The sequence below is a fragment of the Cupressus sempervirens genome, chromosome 10 (genome assembly GCF_028749045.1).
Source record: "Cupressus sempervirens isolate cs-2001-9-10 chromosome 10, ASM2874904v1, whole genome shotgun sequence".
Lineage (NCBI taxonomy): Eukaryota > Viridiplantae > Streptophyta > Pinopsida > Cupressales > Cupressaceae > Cupressus > Cupressus sempervirens.
The window spans coordinates 65,195,434-65,218,717 of record NC_143127.1 but is presented as its reverse complement, the minus strand read 5'-3'; the positions used below and the strand labels follow the sequence as shown (position 1 = coordinate 65,218,717).

General features: G+C 37.8%; 1 protein-coding gene and 1 pseudogene across 3 annotated transcripts in view; one reads left to right on the top strand and one right to left on the bottom strand.

Moving 5' to 3' along the window:
• The window catches only part of LOC149532584 (uncharacterized), a 43,957-nt gene that overhangs the window by 1,049 nt on the left and 19,624 nt on the right, over positions 1 to 23,284 (top strand). For all 3 annotated transcript variants that reach the window (XM_089804573.1, XM_089804572.1, XM_089804571.1), the window contains exon 3: positions 11,804 to 11,953. In XM_089804573.1, the coding sequence (XP_089660699.1) occupies positions 11,804 to 11,953 (150 nt within the window). The remainder of the gene's footprint in view (positions 1 to 11,803; positions 11,954 to 23,284) is intronic.
• On the bottom strand, positions 2,166 to 9,435 carry LOC149532585 (putative aquaporin PIP2-6 pseudogene; annotated as a pseudogene).

The window sequence follows — 23,284 nt, the reverse complement described above, 5'->3', positions numbered from 1 at the left end:
GACTCTTAGGATCTTAAGCTTTGGAAAAGATGGATACAGATCTTTAAGTACAGGGAATTATGTTGGATGGTAAAGGTTATGTATTTTGAGCTTTAGGGTTTGCAAAGAGAGAAACTTCTTTCATTAAAGATAACTGTGATGATGGAGATGGTGATAATGCACTTTGACAATGGATATGAGTTTGTCGTAGTTTATTTAATATTTAAAACATTATTTCTGAAATCAATTGTGTAATGCAGTTGATTCTAATAATAATCATTTGAAAACAAAACTCCATTCTTAACTTATCCTCAATTCTGCCTGTGCTACCACCGCTGTTTACAGTTCATCTATGTGTATTTATATACAACAGCTCACTTCATGCTCTATGGAGATCTCAATTATTCTTCCTCCTCAATTCTGTCACGTGCTAATATGGATGTTTACAGTTAACTGATATGTATTTAGATTCAACAGTTCTGTTCATGCTATCTATGTTCTCAGTTATTCTTGTTGGTAAACACATTTGTCACTTGAAAATGGCCCAATGGAGTGTGTGTGACAAACTGTTCATAATAGTTGGATAGGCCTTTGATATGTGGCCTTCCTCTGCGTTTAGAGGGGCAGCTCCCTAATATGATATAATTTTGAAGTTTTTCAAATAAAAGTGAAATTAAACTTTAAAAGATAAATAGAAAGCCATTGATGACGAATGCACCACACGACTTCAAAGCTTTCCTGGACTAACTTAAAACCGCTAATAACAGCAATCAAGATCTACGCTTGAGAACTATTACTAGCACAATGCTGATCCAAGGATTCATAAACATTTGCACCATACTGTGAGAATGCTCACTGCAAAGAGAATCAACATTTCTAACAATTTAGATTCGAAATAAGAGAACTCAAATTGCACGTTCCTTTATTTTCTTGCACCAAGAACCTGAGAGGAATTTTTGATTACAAAGACAAAATTTGTATACACTTTCCAAATATTATCTTCTAATCAAAATTTTAGCATAGTGTCCCTTTTTTCTAAAGTCCCAAAAAGTCCCTTTACAAAGCCAAAATGATCCCTTTTATAGACATCAAGGTTAAGAACTACTTCTCTGTGGTTAATAACTACCTCCCAAGTATGTGATTTTAGAGAGGTTAATTAATCTTACAAAAATTAACCCCGAAATGATACAAGTCACTGACTAGAGAGATAGAAGATGAAAATTATTACATCACATGAAGGATAAGATGTTTATAGAGTCTCGTTATGGCTTCAAGGTTTGTGTACATTTGAAGACTTTTTGCAACTAATTCACAATCCTTTCCACACCTGACAATTACCCTTATGGGACCAAATATTTCATCTGAAGAACAAGTAATAATGCATCCAAATAATTTACTCTTTGAAGAAATCCACTCAAATTTCACTAAAACAATATTGATGCTATCAAATTTTTGTATTGTACCTTCTTCACTTCTACCACTTTTTCATATTCAATGTGTATCATTATGGAACATAAAATCCAGATGCAACTTTATTGAAGAGCTCCCCCCTCAGGTGGAAACTTGAGATGTACTAGATTGGTCTCCTCAAGAGTTGCTCGTCATACATCTCAGGACTTTTATTTACTTTATAATGAATGAGAGACTCAGTTCATCTAATCAGAACAGATCAAGGTCCACAATTTCAAATTGGTCCTTCCTTTGGTTTTAACATTTGAGAAGATCTTTGAAGAGATTCCAACATCACTTTCTAGTAATGGTTAATAATCAGAAAGGTCAATCTGAGGTGATGCATTTCTCACTAACCCCACGATTGTAAATGTTACCCATAAATCACTTGACAATGACCATCTCCAAAATTTTCACCAAGCTCTTGAATAGGCATTAGGGCACTATTTTTGAATATTTGCAGTTCCATAATCCATCTTTCTATGCTTTATGAATGGACACTTGCATATTCTATATCCTTGAGAAGAGACACACAGTGAGTATTCGTTCCTGCAGCTTACATAAGCTTGTCTAAGCATGTTTTGAGCGTGGAAATGTGACTAACCATGGAGTTGTTGATTCGGCCACCAATGCAAATGAACTTCTCTTAGGAACCAGAGATGACCCAGGCCAGAGCCTTAGCCATTTTCCATTTTTGTTTTTCATCTGGGCACAAGTCCATCAAGCCGATCTTTCCATTAATGCTCTTTTGTCTTATCACTATACTGGATTTGGACTCTGCGACTGCGCTTACCATGGCACAGACATCGCATATGAAGTGAGTAAGATTTTTGAGTTGTTAACTCAAAGACTTTTCTAACCGTTGTTCTTAATATGAACTCATGATATGCTGCTGCTATGGCTGCTCCAGCAAAAGGACCTACCCAGAATATCCATTGTTCATTACAAGTCTGCTGATCGTTATGGACTGAAGCTGGTCCAAAACTCCTTGCAGGAATAATGCCAGCACCCGTGATTGGTATTGTTGCCAAATGCACTATGAATACTGAGAACCTAATTGGCAATGGAGCCAGCACTGGAATACGGGAGTCTCGAGCACTACTCTTGGAATCTGTGGCAGAGAAAACTGTATAAACCAAGACAAAAGTACCAATTATCTCAGCACCCAAAGTGACATTCTGGTTGAAGCCAAGAGCAACAGCATTAGCTCCACCTCCGAGCCTGTCATAATCAGCCTGCTGGAAGGCCTTCACCACTGCACTCCCACATGTGGCTCCTATGCATTGGGCCATCCTCTACATCACAGCCCTCAGAAGGGACACCTTCCTTGCCAAAAATAACCCAAATGTAACTGCTGGATTGATATGCCCACCTATTTGACATTTTGTCAAATATTTGCTGCTACATATCACATGTCACTCATTCAACATCATCTTTGCAACTGAACTCTCCAACTTTGGCCCGCGAATATATAGAGTATCAATATTTGATCTCATTTCTCAATACGCTTCCACCATTCTCACTGTGAATATTGACTAGTACAAGACAATATTTCTAGGGGAATTCTGTGAGACAGTTCATGCACCTTCTATAAATGTGTGATTCTGAGTAGCTTCCAAATTTTCCCTGGATGTCATTGGCATTCTCGAGCCACACCTTGGACTTCTGGCTTGGCACTCTACCAAGCACGTCACATGCTTGTAAATGCTTTCGTGGTTTTCACTGCAATTGATTATTTCAGTGAGCGATGCCTTGGTGCGTGGATTGATTGCACTATCTCCATAGTTCATTTAATAAAATAGTTGACGTGCATGCTCATTGATGTTTCTCTTGTCACTCGGGACTTCTCTTAAGAAAGAGGACTCTCTCACTCAGGCATCAGGCATTTTGTTAGATAATTAGCATAATGGACATATTACAATAATAGATAAGACGTCTATTATTAGTTAATGGTTATCTTGTAAATATCTTTAGCTTTAGTTTGCTTTCGTTTTTTGCTTTCTCTGGAATAGAATGTTTCTATTCTTTACGATCGTTTCCTAAGGAAACATCGTCTCTTCCTTTTGTATAAATTGACCTTTCGGTCTCTGTTATTAATAAGCAAGTATTTACCAATTACCTCGTAATATGGTATCAGAGCTAAATACTTAAATTTTTTCAGAAAAATTTATAATTTCTTCTTGAAATTATTTGTTTAAATTTTTCCAAAATTATTTCAGCTAATTTTTCCAAAACCCACCTAGGGTTTTTCTGCTTGGAGAAATTCCCGAATTACAGGTCTGCAAATCGCGTGGAAATAGTGGCCCTTTTTTGGAGACTCGCATTTTTGGGGTGAAAATCTGCATGTTTCTGTATCAAATCTTCATGCTCTTACCTGTCTCAGTCTGTCATCGTGCTCTGGGAAGCAGATTCGACCATTTTTCATCAAGAAATCTGAAGTTTTTTCAAGCTTTTTTCAGCTAGGGCCGTTTTTTTTCGAAACCCTAATTTTTGGGGTCGAAAATTTTTTTTGTTTGCAGATTCTTGGTGGGTTTTTTGAGAGCTCAACTGGGTTGTCGTCCGTTTTTTCTGGGTGCCTCAATTTTTGTACCTCGATTTTCGAGCCAGCAGATTTAGAAAACGACAGCAGATTCCTTTTGGGTTTTTCGAGCTCTCTTTTGGGTCATTCTCTGATTCTTCTGGGTCTTCCGTATTTTTGCCTCGAAGAACGTGCCTTCACAGATTTTCATAGTTTTTCATTGAAAAACGTGCCATGGCATCTTTGACAAATATTCTGCTCGAGCATAATTCCAAATTCAATGGTCGCAATTATGGAACCTGGAAGCAACGCATCATCGCAATCTTCGAATATCTAAACACCGATCAACTTGTTCTAGGTGTTAAGCAATGTCCGACTTCTCCGGGTCCTGATCAAGATACATGGGATCTGAACAATCGAGAGGCAGTAATGCTTCTCAAACTCTCCGTAGCTAATGACCAGCTTTCTCAGATTCCATCCGGCAAGACAGCGGCCGAAATCTGGACACATCTCAAAGGTCTTCATGAGACTTCCGACAAGAGCAGAGCCTTTTTTTTGAAAAACACTCTGTTTTCTATTGTCATGGATGAGCGCACCTCGCTCCAGGCACACCTGAATCGGATTCAGGAAATCCGTGATCAGTTACTTGGCATCGGTCGCAAGATGGAGGAAGAGGATATTGTGGTAATCACTCTTCGGAGTTTGACTGGTGTTGATCTAAAGTTCACTGATCTCTGCACCCTGCTACTTCAGCAAGATCGGTGGAAACAACAGTTCGGTAGCAGCTCTAGTTCCACCTCCACTGAGCAAGCCTTTGTTGCGAAATCCTTTCAGAAGGATAAGGGCAAGTTTCAGCAACCATCTTAGCAGAAGTCTTCTGCTCCAGCATCCGATGGTACCAAAAAGAAGAACATTCAATGCAACTATTGCCACAAGTATGGTCACATGAAGGTTGCATGTCGAAAACGCTTAGCTGCCCATTCTAAGCAATCAGGTTCGCAACCCAAAGCGAACAATGCAGAGCACACTGAGCAGGCGGAATCTGCCTTTTACGCCTTCATGGCTAAAAGACCCGCAGATCATGTACAGTCATCTGCCTGGTACATTGATTCAGGTGCCTCTCGACATTTCACTCACCGCAGAGATTGGTTTACTGACTACCAGCCTTATTCAGATTCTGTTATCTTTGGTGGTGGAGAAGAGTACACGGTTGTTGGTAAAGGCAACATTCAAATTCAGTCTGTTGGGAGGAAGCTCATATTCCTTGATGTGTATTACGTTCCAGGGATGGAACTAAATCTACTCTTGGTCAGTCAGTTGCTGCGACATTCTCCACACTTGGCAGTCACCTTCAGTTCACATCAGTGCACCATCACTGATCGGGCGACTAAGTCTACTGTTGCAGTTGGTCTTGAGGATCATGTTCTTTTCAGACTTACTGATTCTGGTGATTCTCAGGACTTAGCTATGGCTGCTCGGCGATCTTCCATCAGCACACTTTGGCATCAGCGATATGGGCACTTAAATGTGCATTATCTCTCGCAACTTGCTCGGGATGAGCTTGTTCTTGGTTTGCCAGAGATTCAAACCCAACACCTTGGAGTTTGTGACGCATGTCAGGCTGGGAAGCAACATCGCACACCTTTCCCCAGTGGCGATTCTTGGCGAGCTTCTCAAGTACTTCAGCTTGTTCATGCTGATATCTGCGGCCCTATGGCCACTCCTTTTGTTTTTGAGTATAGGTATTTTCTGTTGTTTGTAGATGATTTCAGTAGAAAAATGTGGGTGTATTTCCTTAAAAAGAAATCTGATGCATTTATTGTATTTCAGAAGTTTAAACCCTTAGTTGAAAAAGAGTCTGGGAAATCTATTATTACTCTTAGATCAGACAATGGGGGGGAATTTTGTTCTAATGTTTTCTCTAGCTTCTTGGATACACATGACATCCAACGCCAGTTCACCACACCCCACACGCCACAACAGAACAGTGTAGTTGAACGTCGGAACAAGACAATCACCGAGATGGCTCGTTCCATGCTCGAACACAGACATGTTCCGAAGCGTTTTTGGGCAGAAGCAGTTAACACTGCAGTTTATCTGTTGAACCGGTCACCCACAGTGGCTGTCAAAGGTAAAACTCCAGAAGAGGCCTGGTCAGGTCGCAAGCCCAGAATCAGTCACCTGAAGATTTTTGGCTCTCTTGCTTTTGTTTGGATCCCTGATGCTTCACGCACCAAGTTGGATGCCAAGAGTCAGAAACTGATGCTTGCTGGATATAGCAGTCTTCACAAAGCCTACCGCCTTATTGATGTTGAGACATCTCGTCTCATATACAGCCGCGATGTAGTCTTTGATGAGCAGCGAGGACCATTCATGCCTGTTTCTCCTGTTCCTGATCCAGCAGACCAGCCTATGCAGGTTCATGATTTGGGAGTTCGGCTTCCATTAGGTCCACCTGATGGGAGGGCTCCAGTAGCTCCTACAGCTCCAGTCCTGCCAGTGATACCTGTACAGACACCTCCGGCTTCTCCTGCAGGATCACCTCGTTTTGAAGATGCTTCACCTGAGTTTGATCCAGATTCTTCTGATCAGGATCCTGCTGATCAAGCATCTCCTAGTACTACTGTTGGTCATTCTCCTCTCCGGCCTAAGTGGCGGGCTAAGACACTTGCTGATCTTCATGATGATGAGCTCATTGATGGGAGAACACTCGGAAAAAGAGCAAAACTATAGATTTTGTTAACTTTGCTCTTATGGCCAACATTCACAGTGTGTTTGAACCTCAAACATATTCCGAGGCTAAAGGAATTCCAGAGTGGGAACAGGCCATGCAATCTGAACACCAGAGCCTGCTGAAGAACAACACTTGGGTCCTTTCTGATCTTCCCCCAGGGAAGAAACCCATTAGCTGCAAATGGGTCTACAAAATCAAATATAAATCAGATGGTACTTTGGATAAGTACAAAGCTCATTTAGTGGCAAAGGGCTTTTCTTAGCGTCAGGGCATTGATTATGAGGAGACCTTTGCTCCTACTGCAAAGATGAGCACCATCAGATTAGTCCTAGCCATGGCAGCACAGTTTGGCTGGAAGGTCCATCAAATGGACGTAAAGAGTGCTTTCCTGAATGGTGATCTCCATGAAGAGGTCTACATGACGCAGCCTCCTGGTTTCAATGTTGCTGGTAAAGACCATCAGGTTCTCAGATTGGTAAAAGCTCTCTATGGTTTGAAGCAGGCCCCTCGGGCATGGTACATCAAGATTGATACGTACCTCAGTGATCAAGGCTTCAAGAGGAGTTCTTCAGACTCAAATCTGTACATCAAGACTACTGACAGTGACATCATCCTTCTGGTTATCTATGTGGATGATCTGATCATCACTGGCAGTTCGGCATCTTTGATTCAGGGAATCAAACAACACTTATGCCAGTCTTTTGATATGACTGACCTTGGGCTCATGCATTATTGCTTAGGTGTTGAAGTTTGGCAACAGTCTTTTGGTATATTCATCTCTCAGTCCAAATATGCCAGAGCCTTGTTAGACAAATTCCGAATGCAGGATTGCAAACTTGCATTTACACCTATGGAGAAAGGTCTCAAGTTATCAGCCAAGTCTGATTCTCCTTCCGTTGATGATACTATGTATAGGCAACTAGTAGGCAGCCTCATCTACCTATCTGCTACTAGGCCTGATATCAGCTTCGCAGTCCGCTATATTTCACGCTTTATGACAGCTCCTAAGGCTGATCATTGGATGGCAGCAAAGCGTGTGCTTCGTTATGTGAAGGGCACTTCTGATTATGGACTTCTGTATTCTCGGAGTTCTAATCCTAAACTCAGTGGGTTCACAGATTCAGATTGGGCAGGCTCTGTTGATGATAAAAAGTCAACATCTGGATATGTGTTCAGTTTGGGATCCGGTGCAGTCACATGGACCAGCAAGAAGCAGCAGGCAGTTTCTCTCTCTTCTACAGAGGCTGAATATAGAGGGACTGTTAAGGCAGGATGTGAAGCTGTCTGGCTTCGTCGGATGCTTGGGGATATGCAGATGTCACCAGCAGGACCGACTACTCTGTTTGTTGATAACAAAGGCGTTATCAAGTTAGCACGGAATCCAGTCTTCCATGAACGAACCAAGCATGTGGATGTTCATTGTCATTACATACGACAGCTGGTTGAAGACGGGACTATAGATCTGCAGTATGTTCCTACCTCAGATCAGACTGCAGACATTCTCACCAAGCCTCTTGGTCCTGATAAGTTTGTCAAATTCAGAGGACAGCTTGGTGTGTTAGATAGATTAACCATTAAGGGAGGGTATTACAATAATAGATAAGACGTCTATTATTAGTTAATGGTTATCTTGTAAATATCTTTAGCTTTAGTTTGCTTTCGTTTTTTGCTTTCTCTGGAATAGAATGTTTCTATTCTTTACGATCGTTTCCTAAGGAAACATCATCTCTTCCTTTTGTATAAATTGACCTTTTGGTCTCTGTTATTAATAAGCAAGTATTTACCAATTACCTCGTAATAGGACATGTGTTTTTATCATATGCTATCTCCTGTATCAAAGGCCCGATTCTCATGAGAAGGTTTCTAAGTGATTGATGGAAAACATATCCTGTGGGTGAGAGCTGGATATTGAAGAGTTTGGTTAAACATTTGTATCTCCTTTTATGCTTCCATGATGCATGTCCATGATAAATGTTTCACCTGTCACAAATTTCTATCTCCATGGCTCTATATTTGAGATATAACCAGGAAGCATCTTGCATATTGGAGTCCCAATTATATGAGAACCGCTTGAATGTATCTTCATCCACAGCCATGTTTTTGGCACAGAGCATTTTTTTATTGAGAGCTTCTAATTCATCTTCACCATCTTCTTCATAACTGAATCCAGCAACCTGGGTGATGAAATCATCTTAGGATATTGTCATTTATCAACTTGGGTCAAAGAAGTTAATAACTGAAACCAAAATACGTGTTTCTAATTCCAACCTTAACCTTTTTGAAGGAGAGGTTAAGGTCAATGGTTCGGAATATGTGTTTTAGACCCTGAACCTTAACCTTTTTAAAGGTTAAGAGGTTAAGGTTAATGGTTCGGAATACATGTTTTGGACCCCGAACCTTAACCTTTTTAAAGGTTAATGGTTAATGATTTGGTTGAAAATACGTATTTTGGTTCGTTCCATTAACTTGAGAGAACTTTTTGACTTGGGAACCGGATTTTAAAAATTCAAATTGCTGGACGGAGCTGGGAACAAGCCAAAGATATTTGAAGGGCAAAATTTCTCAAAATATTTGAGGGAAATATCCATTCTAATGCTTAAAATGAGGCATATTCCGAAAATAATCATAGCTCAAAAAGGCTGGAATTGAGGCAATTTTGATATCCAGGCAACAATTCTACAGCTGTAATTCTAGATGCATATTCCTTAAATTGCTCTGTCCTATGCTTGCCAGTTTCTATTCCGAAAGCTGTCATGTTCATATGCCCTGTTCAGCTGTTTAATGTTCTAAGTTCTTTGAATGTGCAGCAGTTATCAGCTATTTGTAATTTGCTTTGATCCAACCTGATAAAAGAGTTAGGACAATGAGGATGAAGTTAGCGACGACTTTGTCAGTAAAGTCTTGTCGAAATAAGAAGAAAATATAAATTTTCTAATTTTTTCCCCTCTAGAATTAAATGTGTAATAAAGTCTTTTTTTATATTAATTATAGAGTTCAAAATAGAATTTACAATGAAAAAGGGAGGCTAAGCCTTTTTAACATTTTTTAAAGTTAAATTTACTTCAAGTAAAAATAATAAAATTATAGAAGTAAAATAATAATTTTTTAAATTTAAATCTAAAATAAAATGAAGTAAAAAATAGAAAAAATACATAGTTAAAAATTCATTAATAAATAAAAGTTGTGAAAAACTCTTAATTTGTTTATATGTTATTCTCTGATAAATAAATTTTTAATTTTATATTAGAACTTCAAAATTTACAATGTTTAAAAAATTTGAAATATAAGCTGAAGGTCTGGTAGAAAGGGTAAACATTTTCTATGTTTAGTACGGGAAAACGGAGCTGGGAAAGTCCTGTACGCTTGATTGATTGTCGGGAATACTGTGAATCTTCAATCAAGTAAATTGAAATTGGAAGGACCACCTTTTAGCACCTGTGGAACTGGTTGCATTGGATCCAGTGACCTATCCATTATTTATCCAACTATCATCTGCATACCTATTAGAGCATTAACCACTTATCTCATGAAATCTCTGCAAACAGCCACTGTCATCCATATACTTTTGGTCCCTACACTATATCATTACAGGAACAAGGTATACGCAGATCAAAGAAGTTCTGGGACTTTGTCTTAAAGGATACAACTGAAGCTACCCAAAGAAAAATGGCCAGTAGCGATTTGAACTATGGGCAATATTCCTCGGCAGCTTGAGACTGTAAAGTCAGCACCAGTATCCCTCAGGAAGCCTCGATGCAAGTCAGCTGCACCGCGCCATACAAATAGGTTTGAGAGTGGTTGCAAAAAGAAGCCAAGCTTATTTAAAAATTCAAGTATTTTCTTTGAATTCTTCATCCATGAAAAGAAGGCTGCACTGTTGATGTCTGCAAGACCAAACAGGCCAACACCAAAGGACCAAGAGCCGCATCTCTTTAACTATCTTTGATATCTTTTTGATATGAATATTTTTGATTAGCTTAAGGGGCTTTCTAATGAATGGTTCATAAGGCATAATACTTGGTGAAGGTTTTGGAAATGGGGTTGCAAGCAGAGTGGGGCTAACTATGGAGGAAACTCTGTAGTTAAGCGCACTCAAGCTGGAGTAGTACTAGGATGGGTGACCTCCCGGGAAGTCCCGATGCTTCACCTCTGTGAGCATCACCTAGATTCAATGAGTGCTAAGTGTTCCATTTATTCTCATGAGAGATATATTCATGTTTACTACTCATCAAACATGGGTCAATGAGTTTAACTAAAAAACTACACAGTTAAATTCTGATAGCAAAATATTTTTATTCAATTATTATGAATTTTGATTAATAAGTTGACTGTCTTGTACGTTCGCTTTCTCAAATAATATGTGGAGGCTGTACACTTGGCAGAATATCATGTACTATTTACCAGCTTCTTATTCTCCCCAAACCTCTCAAACTATTCATCCTAGATCTCATATCTAAGATGAATATTAAAGACACGTGTAATTCATCTAGATGTCATATCTAAGATGATTAGATAAATACACCGAAATATGTTTTTTTCCCAGTATTTCCAAGTTGGATTAAACCTTTTTGATATCAATAAAGAATATAATAGTAGGTGTAGGCCTGAGCTTAATTATGGGTTGGAGGAAGTTTTCCTTTCTAACACGAAAAATATACTGGTAAAATTAATTGAAAAAAATTAATCAATGAACATTTGGAAAACATTATTTCCTACAATATTAAGTCAAATTGTAATCAATATCTGAATATTTTGTTTGCCCCTTTCAATCAACATTGGATACATTTATAAAGTGGGCATTTAAAGAGATTCGTCTTCAACGTGGGATACAATTCTGAAGTTAGTGTTTAGAGAGAATAACCTCATTAATTGAATGCATTTTTTATAGGAGATTTTAGAAAAGAAAACATAGATATCTGCAGACAATGAGTAAAACTAAAGAGAATCTTTAAATCCATTAAGGCATTTAAAATGCACAGATTAAACAAAATATAATTTCATTAGTTTTAAAAATCAATTCTTTGCGCCAGATGTATCTAAATTCGTTTTAGCTGATGATATTATCATATCCGTATTGTATTCTAGTGTTCATCGCTAACATAAGAACTAATTTGAATGCACAGGAGCGTCAATATAGAGGACTCGTGTCAGGATTCTTTCAGATTGGCAGAGAAGAAGGGTTGAGAGGGTTATGGAGAGGCACAGGAGCTGCTTTAATGCGAGAGGCCTCATATTCTAGCATTCGCATGGGAGCCTATGAACCTTTTAAGAGGGTAAGTAATGAAAATTGTATAGTTATGTTCATTAATCTTTTGGAGTTTGAAGTCATGGTTGATACAAATGATCATTTACTTATCATAGGTTATCTGTTATGGGGAATTTATTTCACATTAATAATCTGTCTGTTTAAACAAACTTAATTGACTTAACACTGTCTGGACTTCCAGACATAGGATGCATAGTAGAAGGGAAAACTTTAATATTTTTTTTTCCCTCAGCGCATTATACATTGACAATAATTGCAATACAAGGTTGCTTAAAAGTGGTATACGCAATAGAAAATTGCAGTAGGACACAAGCTTTGAGATGAAAGTCCATAGATTGATGTGTAAGCATCGATTTGTTCCCTCTACCAGCGTTGCTTGGAGATACTTGGGTGCTTTTTGTTTAACAACACAACACACATTTCAATTATATAAAGTGAACCATGTGACATGACGCTAGAGTGGTACTACAATCTATGGTCATCCAGCATAGCTACACCATTGTTATTTCTGTCATATGGAAAAAAATAAAATGGTTTACATCTCCATTTTGTGAACCCTGATAACAGTAATAGGTGGTGTTAAGTGAATACATGGTTGTAGAAAATGCCAAGCTCAATATTGTACCATGATTAAATACCTGGTTTGTAGTTTTGTAGTGAATTCTAGGAAACTTACCCTCACTGGATTAGGTTCAACTCATGGTATGAATCCAAACAAATTGACACTTTCCAACGTAGTTACGAGGCTTGGAATGGTGAGGGTGGTTGATGAAAAGACTTGGCAAAGTGAAAAACCCATCAAATAAACATCTAAGTTATCAGGTTTGTCGGTCTCAGGGCCTAGTACTAGTCCAGTTCGCACTAGGTCCCATCTTGGTCCGCACCTGTGGGTTTGGCCAGAGTTTTCTCTTAGGTGAGCTTGTTTTTCTTTGACAAACCTAAGATGAACCTGGGACAAACCTAGGAAAATCTAGGCAGACCCACGATGAACCAGGATGCTCGGGTATGGAATTTTTTTTAGGTTTATTGTTATTATTTTCCATCAATATAACCCATTCAGTCCTTGTATTCTCCAATGTTAGGCAGTTTCAGTGCATAATTGAGCATTTCTCTCCCCAATTTCAGCACTTAACTTAGCGAGTCTTCAGAATTGATTGTAGATCCTAAGCAATCAAATGTTAAAGCCACTGCTCAATTAATGGAGAAACCAAACAGTTTACAGGGCTACCTTATTTTAATCCATTACAGGCCTCATTAACTGATCACGCGCCTATCTTATTTTAGTTCTAACTATCCAATAGAACCTACAAACATACCAATCTATGCTACTTTTATGCCCAGCCATTGATTGGAGATGCAAGGATTGAAACTTAGTATAAGGGTTCACTTATTGAAAGCTGAAACAAGGATACTTGAACATGATATTATTATTTTAATATTTTGATATTGAACTTGAAGTATATGATGCTATGATGGTATGATTATGATGCAAGGTACTCCCCTAACACACTCAAAATACATCCTCTCTTACACCATACGAGGGTTACCCCGCCGAAGATTCATGCAAAGCATAACAAAGAGAATAAATGAAGAAATAGATTGCTTTTTATTTCTCAATGAAATGAAAATTCACACTTGCTTTTTCTATTTCAATATATTAGCCACTTAGGTGTTACAAATTTGCAAGATGGAGCTACAAGCTATTCTTTTACACTCCTTACTGCTTCTCTTTACCTACGAGGAGAAGACCTCAACTTCAAATGAATATCCTCTAGCCCAAGACTTCCTTTTATATAATCTTTGTCTCTTGGAAATCCCACCCCCCCTCTTGTTGAACAACACATGGCTATCAATGAAAACAGCAAAGCTAATATATGACGTTGCAACTTCCCCAGTAGGCTACCTAAAGAGATGTCTTTTTAATTTTCCCACAAGGGCGCCAAAAAAGGTATTTTTTCCCATTTTATGTAATCATTCAATAGATATGAGTGCACGACTCTTTCCCATCCTTGTTCCCACATCAAAAAGAGCATTTCTATGATTGTAACATAATAAATGATGAAAAAATGTCCCTTTTTGAAAAATACAGCCTTCACACATAGGCCACAAATATTAAATAGTTTTCAACCTCCAATGTCATTCTAGATCCTTTCTTAGGTATATGGAGACCTATAGATGCTTGGATTCATTTTTAATCACTTGACCTTTATAGCAAATGATAATAACATTTTTGGGGTGATGCAATATACCTTGGGGACCTGGATGCTCCTGCATCAAGCATGTCAGGTAGGAAAATTTTGTGAGCAAGAATCACAAAGCAGAGTTGAGTAGTTGGACTACTCTTTTAGGTTGCTAGCAATTTGCAACAAACTCCATAGCTGATGCAGATAGAGATATCTCTTTTCTCTGCTTCTTCCATCACTTAGCTAGGACACTTGGTGACCTCCACCAAGTCTGCTTTCTTCTCCTCTTCCCTCTCATGGACTCATGCCCACTGCATTCTGAATTCCTCCACCAACAAATCTGTCATCTTCTTTCCAAATGCTCTCTACTCTCTTCTCCTTTGTGGAATCTTGTCTATTGCAAACCAACAACCTCCACCATTATCGTGCAGCATCCTCAACATGTATGCAAATTTGTAAGTGAACTCCCTCCTATTTTCAACCTTTCAAACAAAGGCAAACTAAACTCAATATCTCTAGATTTTACTTCATTCTCATTTGCTGCCTCAACGTCCTCTTCATTTTCAATTTTATCATTTACAACCTTTTCACATTCCTCTGCTCCAGTCACATCTTCTTCATCCTCTTCAGTCACTGTGACTAAAACTTCTTCGCTGCTGCATTGAACAAGTGCTCAATCCTCTTAATCTCTTTTTCAAGTGACTCTCGCTCTTCATCTAGTTCCTCATCAAACAATGAACCTTTACGCATCACTGGGCACCCAATCTCAACCTTATGCATCCGTGTCCTCCAAAAGAGATTTCTTTGTTGCTGCGAATTTTCCCTTTCCTATTTCTTACTTTATCTTCTCCAATGCATGCCACACCTCGTCTCAATTTCTGTGCTTCCCTTTCAAACACAATCATCCATCTCTTCTTTCTCCTCTTGTCCAACACAGGGATCGTCCAAACCCTATGGATCAGAAACCCACACTTCTTTCTTCTCGTCTCCATCAAAGGCTTTAAGCCCCTCTAGCTCTCACCATTGTAGGATTACTCCACACCTCTGCTAGTCTCTTGAGCTCCTCTCAAACTCTCACCAATTCACTCTCTTTGCGGCTTCAAGCTCTCAATCAATCAGGACTTTGCAGACCTGCAATGATCCTTTGATTCCTACACAACCACTTCACACTCTCAAGTGCAAGCTGTCTCACAGATGACTATCTGTTCACACATTACTTTTCACCCACAGATCTTGGCATAAATTACCTCAAGTTTGGCACTCAACCTATGTACTTAGAAAAACTTGCTCCACAACTTCTCTACATAGCTCCTCTTGCAACTTGCTCATACATTTGCAACAAACACACATACATCTATCCTCTACCCAACAAAGATTTCTGGAAGACACTCCTATCACTTCCTCTACCCACTCTCTCCATCTTCTACCCAACTATAATCGCTATGAGAGGACAACCAACACATCCTCATAGAAAAATCATCCAACCCATGGTCCTGATGTAGATTGCCTTTGTTGATTTGGTGGTCAGCACCTTTTTTGGGTTTCATGACATGGCTTAACTGCCTCTCATGGATTTGGGTAAGTCTGGTGTTTGTGATGTTCGTTGATAGCTTGAGCTTTTGGCGCAACGACAAACATACCAATAATTGGTATCAGAGCCTTGGGTTACGGGTTCAAATCTCGAGAGGTCTCCTTCGTTCTGTTGGTGTGGAACCCTCAGTTGGTGCTGAGGGGGAGATTGTTGACTTGGTGGTCAGCACCTCCTTTGGGGTTCGTGACATGGCTTAACTGCCTCTTGTGGATTTGGGTAAGTCTGGTGTATGTGATGTTTGTTGATAGCTTGAGCTTTTGGCGCAACGACAAACATACCAATAGCCTCATATTCGACAATCTATCTTCACAGTCAAGATATCTAGCTCTAATAGCATTTGATGTAGAGTACACTCCTAATACACTGAAAACACATGCCCTCTTACATCATTACTCCACCCCACATTCATACTTAGAATGACAGAGAATAAATTGCCTTCTATTTCTCCATGAAATAAAAACTCACATATCCTCTTCTATTTTAAAATATTAGCCTCTTAGGTTTTACAAAAAAGGAACTACAAGCCATTCTTCTATACTCCTCACTACTTTTTACCTATGAATAGAAGAACTCAACTCTGAATGAAAAACCTCTAGCTCAAGTCTCCCTTTGTAGAATCTCTGTCTCTTGGAAATCTCACTCCCCCTCTTGATGAACAACAAATGGCTATCAATAAAAGCAACACGTAGCCGATAGATAACCTTTCAACTTTCCCGAGAGGTAACCTAAAGGGATGTCTTTTCAATTTTCTCAAGTGGGTGCCAAAAAGGTGTCTTTTCCCCTTTTATGTAACCATTCAATAAATTTGAGTGCATGACTCTTTACCTTCCTTGTTCCACATCAAGAAGGGTATTTTTATGGTATTAGCATCATAAATGATAGAAAAAGATGCCCCTTACGAAAAAATGCATTTGCCTTTACACATAGGCCACAAATGTTAAATGTTTTTCAACATCCTATGTCATTTTGGACACTTACGTAGGTATATGGAGACCTATAGATGCATTTTATTTTCAATTGCCTAAGTTGGAAGGTTCTTAATAAGCCCACTAGGGATCAAGTCTTGTTGAGTGCAAGGCACTAATATATTTAAAAATGCAATTGCCTTTACACATAGGCCACATGTATTAAATGTCTTTTAACTTCCTATGTCATTCTGGATGCTTTTTTAGGTATATAGAGACCTATAGATGCATTTATTTTCAACCACCTAAGTTGAAGGATTCTTCTTGAGCCCGATAGGGAGTCTCGTTGAGTGCAAGGCTTTGACATCTAAAAGGGATGAGGTAGGGATATGCCCTTGACAAATTTGGTGAAATGGGTCCATGGGATACTCCTTAGTCCTTGGCTCTTTGCTACAGAGGTTCAGCCTAAAGGCTGGTCTCCATATGAAAATAAAAAAAAATAAAAAAGAAAATGACATTTTTTTTGGGGGTGATGCAAGATTGCCTATGGAGTTGATTGCTCCTCAAATCATGATGCCGGGATTACAAGTTTATTGTGCTTTTATCATTTATAGAAATGCTATGTGACATTCTAATTTATTCATGGTTCTGGGCTGCATGTGTGTGTGAAATTTACATCTCTCTCTCTCTTTCTGTGTGTGTGTGTGTGTGTGTGTATAGACTTGATTGCTCCTCATTATTGTGATGCCATGATTACAAGTTTATTGTGCTTCTGTTATTTATATAATGCTATGTGACATTCTAGTTTCAATTCATGGTTTTACACTACATATATGTGCATGCGTGTGTGAATTTTACATGTTTATTGTAACTTACGAATTTTACATAGCTGAAATTAGATAATCATGCCCTAGGTTAAGGTAACATATCATTTGTACTAAGTTAAAATAGAACTTGCCCGAGGGTTATAACCTAATGATCAAAACGATATGACATAAAGTAATGTCATTTTGGAAATGATCAACTGAAATTTGAAAGTATTATAAAACAACTATTTCTATTTCATATGAACGATAACAGATTAACGTTCAGAAATTCTATCATTCATTTAGAAAAGAACCAAAAATGAAATCTACATTGACGAGTATACATAAAAGTAAATAAGAATTTTAGAATTCATACATGTTTTTGAACTAACTATTGATGTGTTGTGCAAGCCTCGGCATTCGGAGAACATGAGAAGCATTGACATAGGCTTAACCTCCTAGTCGCGGACCTTATCATATCTCCACACATTCTCTTATGAGAAAGGCCCTCCCTACCCCGAGATAGGCTTGGGGCACTATAGTCCAGCCATTTTGAGCATACTGGTGTTAGAGTGTCCGCTCAGCAACAGACAAGGTTGAGGATATACCTCCATTAACCTTCTCTCTGTCAACTGGCACCACTGACCTCTTTGTGATGCAATTGGGCAAGCATGCCTCTAATCTTCCTTGGCCAAGGATTTAGAAGGGCAAATGAATTGCACGAACACCACCACTCGACTTGACAACAGAGTTCAAATTGGGCAATCATGAGCTGACCTGGGTTTAGCAACTTCTTTTAAGATGTTTTAATGCATTAGAGTTCTGATTTAATTAGTTTTTCCCTTGTAGGAATCCTCTCCTCTTCACCCATTCACACCGGCTTCACTAGCCTTGGGTGTATCCTAAGAGACTACTATTAATATTGTGATCTTTATCATATAGTTTTCTTTGAATACTTTTCTGATTCATGCCACAACTGATATAAAACAAATACCAGTGTGCAAGACATAATGTCATAACTCTGATTTCAGATTCCCTACAAGAATACTCATGCAAAATATAATTAAGAATATGTGACAAGGGAACTACAAGCCGTCCCTATGGTTATGCGATTGACATATAAAGAGCTGTGATTCAGAAGTAAATAAAATAACAGAGCTTGAAACATGCTTGAATATATATATATATATAGAAACATAGTTGCGTTTCATGGTATTTGCAACTTTTAATATGGTTATCTTCATATTGATGGAAGAGATGCTTAATAGCATTAATGAGAACATAGAATGGAAAGAAGGGTTGATCGTGAGTATCCATAACCTGTAATGATACCAGTTCGGTTGATGGCAATTGATTCAGCAACAAATCTTTTCCCCGTATGGCAAAGTAGACAAGACCAAAATGCTGATAGAAAAGGGAAAGAAGAGAATAGGAAGTAAGATAGAAAGGAAGAGCACAATTTTTTTCTGAGATGCTGCACAATAACAATACGATTTCCTTATGTTTCGGCTACGTGCAGACGCGAGAGTTTATAAGGAATATCGGTTTGAAAGAATTCGGTTTCCAAGCAAGCTTCGAAATTCAAATATTTAAAAGTTAACGCCAATCTTGAAGGTGGCCTCCGCTCACAAGAGGAGTTATAAGGATTATATTTTTATGGTTTTAAAAATAAACATATATATATAGTCTAAATATATTATATCATTATACTATTTTGCTATATCTATAATCATACCTATATGTATACATATCTATATACGTGTGCGTTACATATGATTTATTTCTAACATCATATTCTCTTTATCTATGCACACACAGACACAGACACAGACACAGACACAGACACAGACACGTGTGTGTGTGATTCATAGATATCATCTGAGTATTGTGGTGATATGTGTGTGTGTGTGAGAGAGAGAAAATTCATTATGTTAATCACTTTTGAGGACTCAAAGCTAGAGAGAGGTAATTGTTCTTATCGTGATTATTAAATGTTTTTATGTTATAAAAGATTGACCAAGTAGCTCATGATTGTCCAAGGTGTAATCTGTTGCTTAGTTGTTAAATTCTTTATCAAGGTAGTTAGAGTCCATACCTGATGGTTTGACGATGGACTAAAGTAGTGCCCCATTCCTTGAATCCCATTTAGCAATGCTTTCTCCCCTTCATTTGTTCCTGCAATCACAATTGCAACATTTCTACAATAATAACATGTTCCTCCATTTAATTCAAAATATCAAGAACATAATAATTGATTACTGTAAAAACAACTAACCATCATTAATAGTAAATAAGTATACATGATAAATCTTTTTCACATGAGATAACGGTTAACCATAATTTCCATTTCACAAGATCATAACGAATCGACTAACAAGTCCTTTTCATATGAAATAAACGGTTAACCATAATTTCCACTTCACAAGTTCATAACGAATCAACTAACAAGTCCTTTTCATATGAAATAAACGGTTAACCATAATTTCCACTTCACAAGATCATGATATTCGATAGGTTTAACTAACCAGACAACGGCTATAAGCTTATTTAAATAGGTCAAAATTTGGGATGTAACAGAGAGAGAGAGAGAGAGAGAGAGAGAGAGAGAGAGAGAGAGAGAGAGAGAGAGAGAGAGAGAGAATCGATCACAGAGGAGTAAATGTAAGTTTTAACTTAAGGAAATAGAGCATCTTGATATATAAATATTATCAAATGTATAGAAAACTCATGGAATATAAATCCCATGATATCAAATGTTTAAAACAAATATCAAAACAAAAACTACAAGTTTATGGCTTAGTTGCTTCGAAGATCTTGCTTCCATCCCATGAAGGCGTCTAGGATAGAACTTGAATAATGTAGCAGGCATAATATTTTCTAACTATGAGCATGCAGAGATTTGCAACAAGGGATATGTATCATGTAGATTGTTTGTGATCATGATTCATCATTGGCCTATCACTTGTGTTGACTTATAGTTTGATAGGGGCTTGGGCATAAAATCAAAACAAAGTTGAGAGGAGCACCCTTTCTGGGGGTGTGAGAGTGAGAGAGAGAGGTAGAGAGATAAGTCTAGATCTTGGGGAGAGAGGAGAGAGTGAGATTGAGAGAGATAATGTTGATAGGAATCCGTTGATAACTAAAATTTGACTAAGTTTGAAAATTTAGAAGATCTTCTAAAACCTAAAATTCACACTGTAATTCTTAGAGATCTGAAACCACTCTCAAACATCTTGCCAATATATAAATGAAATATAACTTTTAAGTATAAGAAAGGAAATAGACATATTGAAATGTGACTTAAAAAGTTAAATGTTATATTCATGTATATATTCTATTGAAGAGAATAAGATTGAGTTGAAGACACAGATGATAAGCTAAGTCTTATATTTTATGTATATTTGTAGGGTCATAAACCAAAAAAGCATTAAAATTTTGAGACCTGAAAAAATTGTTTGGTCAAGTCTGAATTGGGCCTCCTTTGGAATCAACGTGTCTCACCTAGACTCGGCTGAGTTTGAGGTCAGGTCCTCCAAACTTGCCAAGGGTCACCTGGCTCACAACTCCTCGAGCCTTCGAACTCTTATCTCCAGAATCCCCAAGGAAAAATTTAGCATGGTAGAAAATCACCATTCCTTGGGTCCACTATTTGTACATGTATATGACTGGGTCTAGGATTTGTCCATGTGTGGCATTTGTATTTGATTTTGTAACATAATCAAAATTTATACCACTATTATTTTGGAGCTAGGTTTGTTGATATAGAGGAGAATAGCTACACTGTTTTGGGTTTGGGATTTGTCTATATGTAATGTATCCATCCTTGATTTACAGTTAATCTAAATTCAGAACCCATCATTTGGGGTTTAGGATTTTATTTATTTATGTGGGAGTTGTATATTCATATCATAATTATTCTCGGTCTACAGTTTGCCTATATAGAATATTTGTCCTTGATTTCTGATAAATATGTTCATACTATTGGGTTTAAAAAATGCAGGTCCACTTCTTAGAACCCAACCTCGCATGGCCAAGTTTGTCTAAATGCAAGTGAAATCAGCTCATCAATAAATTGTGGAAGGTTATGGCCAACTCTACGAGAATGGGTTTTCTCTCTTACATTTTGAGCTAAGCTTAGAATCAAGAGGGTATTCCTAGGGGCATGCCTTAATGGGCATTGAAATCAAACAAAACGAATGACCAAAATAATTATGACCAAACCTATCTGTAATCATGACCGCAAATACTGTCACTAGGTCAAGAGAAACTGGCTGAATATAACCTCTGTGTAGCTGATATGATTGTACAAGCATGATTCACATAAAATATAGCTATTAACCATTCACTTAAGGATAATTCTCTGATATATTGAGAATCATGTGTGCAGAAGGACCATCTATAATGCCTCCAATTTTGATGAAGTGACATTAAGTAAATTGATTAATTAAAATTAAATTGTCTAAAAATAAATATTATTTCAGAATAATAATTTAATATTAATTAATTTAGTAAAAGCGCTAAGTTACTGATTTGGGTACAGATCTGGATGCAGATGAGAGAATCGGGTGTGTGGATGTGTGAGTTTATTTTTTGGAGGATGTGGATGCGTTTATATATATGCAAGAAATGCAAGAAATATACAAAATTAAGTCATTTGATTGTATGATATTTCAGCAATACATATTCAAATTGAAATTCAAATAAATTATAACTAACTGGATATTCAATAAGATTATAAGCCATATCATATACGTCTATGTTCACGATTTCAATTCAAATCAGAAAATCATCATATACATCTATGGTCACAATTCCAATGCAAAAATCATCACAATTACAAACTGAGATGCAAAATGCTGGAATAGCCTCTTTTAGGTCTACTTTAGGGGTTTAGGAGGAAAAAAAAAAAAGAAAAAGAAAATGTAAAAAGCACATGTTTTAATGTGCTTTAAGTGATGCTGGACGCCCGTATGCATCAGGAGGCCCTGTGGATACCTCCAGCACATCCCCTGGCATCCGGAAGCCTAGGATGTACATCCTGGAGGAATCCACAGGGCTTCCGTGCCCGGATCTGCCTCTCTAGGCATCCACATCCACTTCCACCCTGCACCAGGACACTTCGGTAACTAAGTTAAATATAATAAAATTGAATAAAATAATATTTAATCATCACTTTATATAGTAATGTTCATCTCAGCCTGAAGCATTAAATGCAGTTCTATTTTCTAGAAGGTTGATGAGAGTCTTTGTAAGGGTGGGATGAATTGAACATGTTCAAATTGTTATTGAAACTGTTATATAACTCATTTCCTGTTCTGGGAAGAGTAAAGTTTGCGAGGATGCAAAAGCTTGGAGCTTGAAGGTTTGGACAAAAATCCAACCCTTCGTTTCGGAGTGATTGCAGGTCAACAATCACTACAAAGCAAATATGTGAAATTTTCTTCAAAGACAAAATTTGGTAATAAAGATTTTTGTTATAATATTATCTCTGAAAAATCTAGAAGTATATTTTTGTCCACAAGATAATCTACAGTGTGGATTTGATTAATACTCAGTTTCGAGTATGATGGCATGTGGGTTATGTTAATGTTTGAACCTTGTTTGTTGGGTGTTGATAAATCCTTGCTATTGGCATGGACTTCTGGATAATGATGTTGCTCTTTCTCCTTACTTGGTCATGAGACTCCTATTATTCTGGCATAGTACCTGGGAGAGATCCATTTCTGGATAGTACAATCTATAATACTTTCTGTGCTGGCTGTACACAACTGTTATTTATTTCTGAGTGCTCAATTGTATGCATCTCTCGAGTAAATTTGCCACTAAGGCATACTACTGCTGTCAACAATGGTC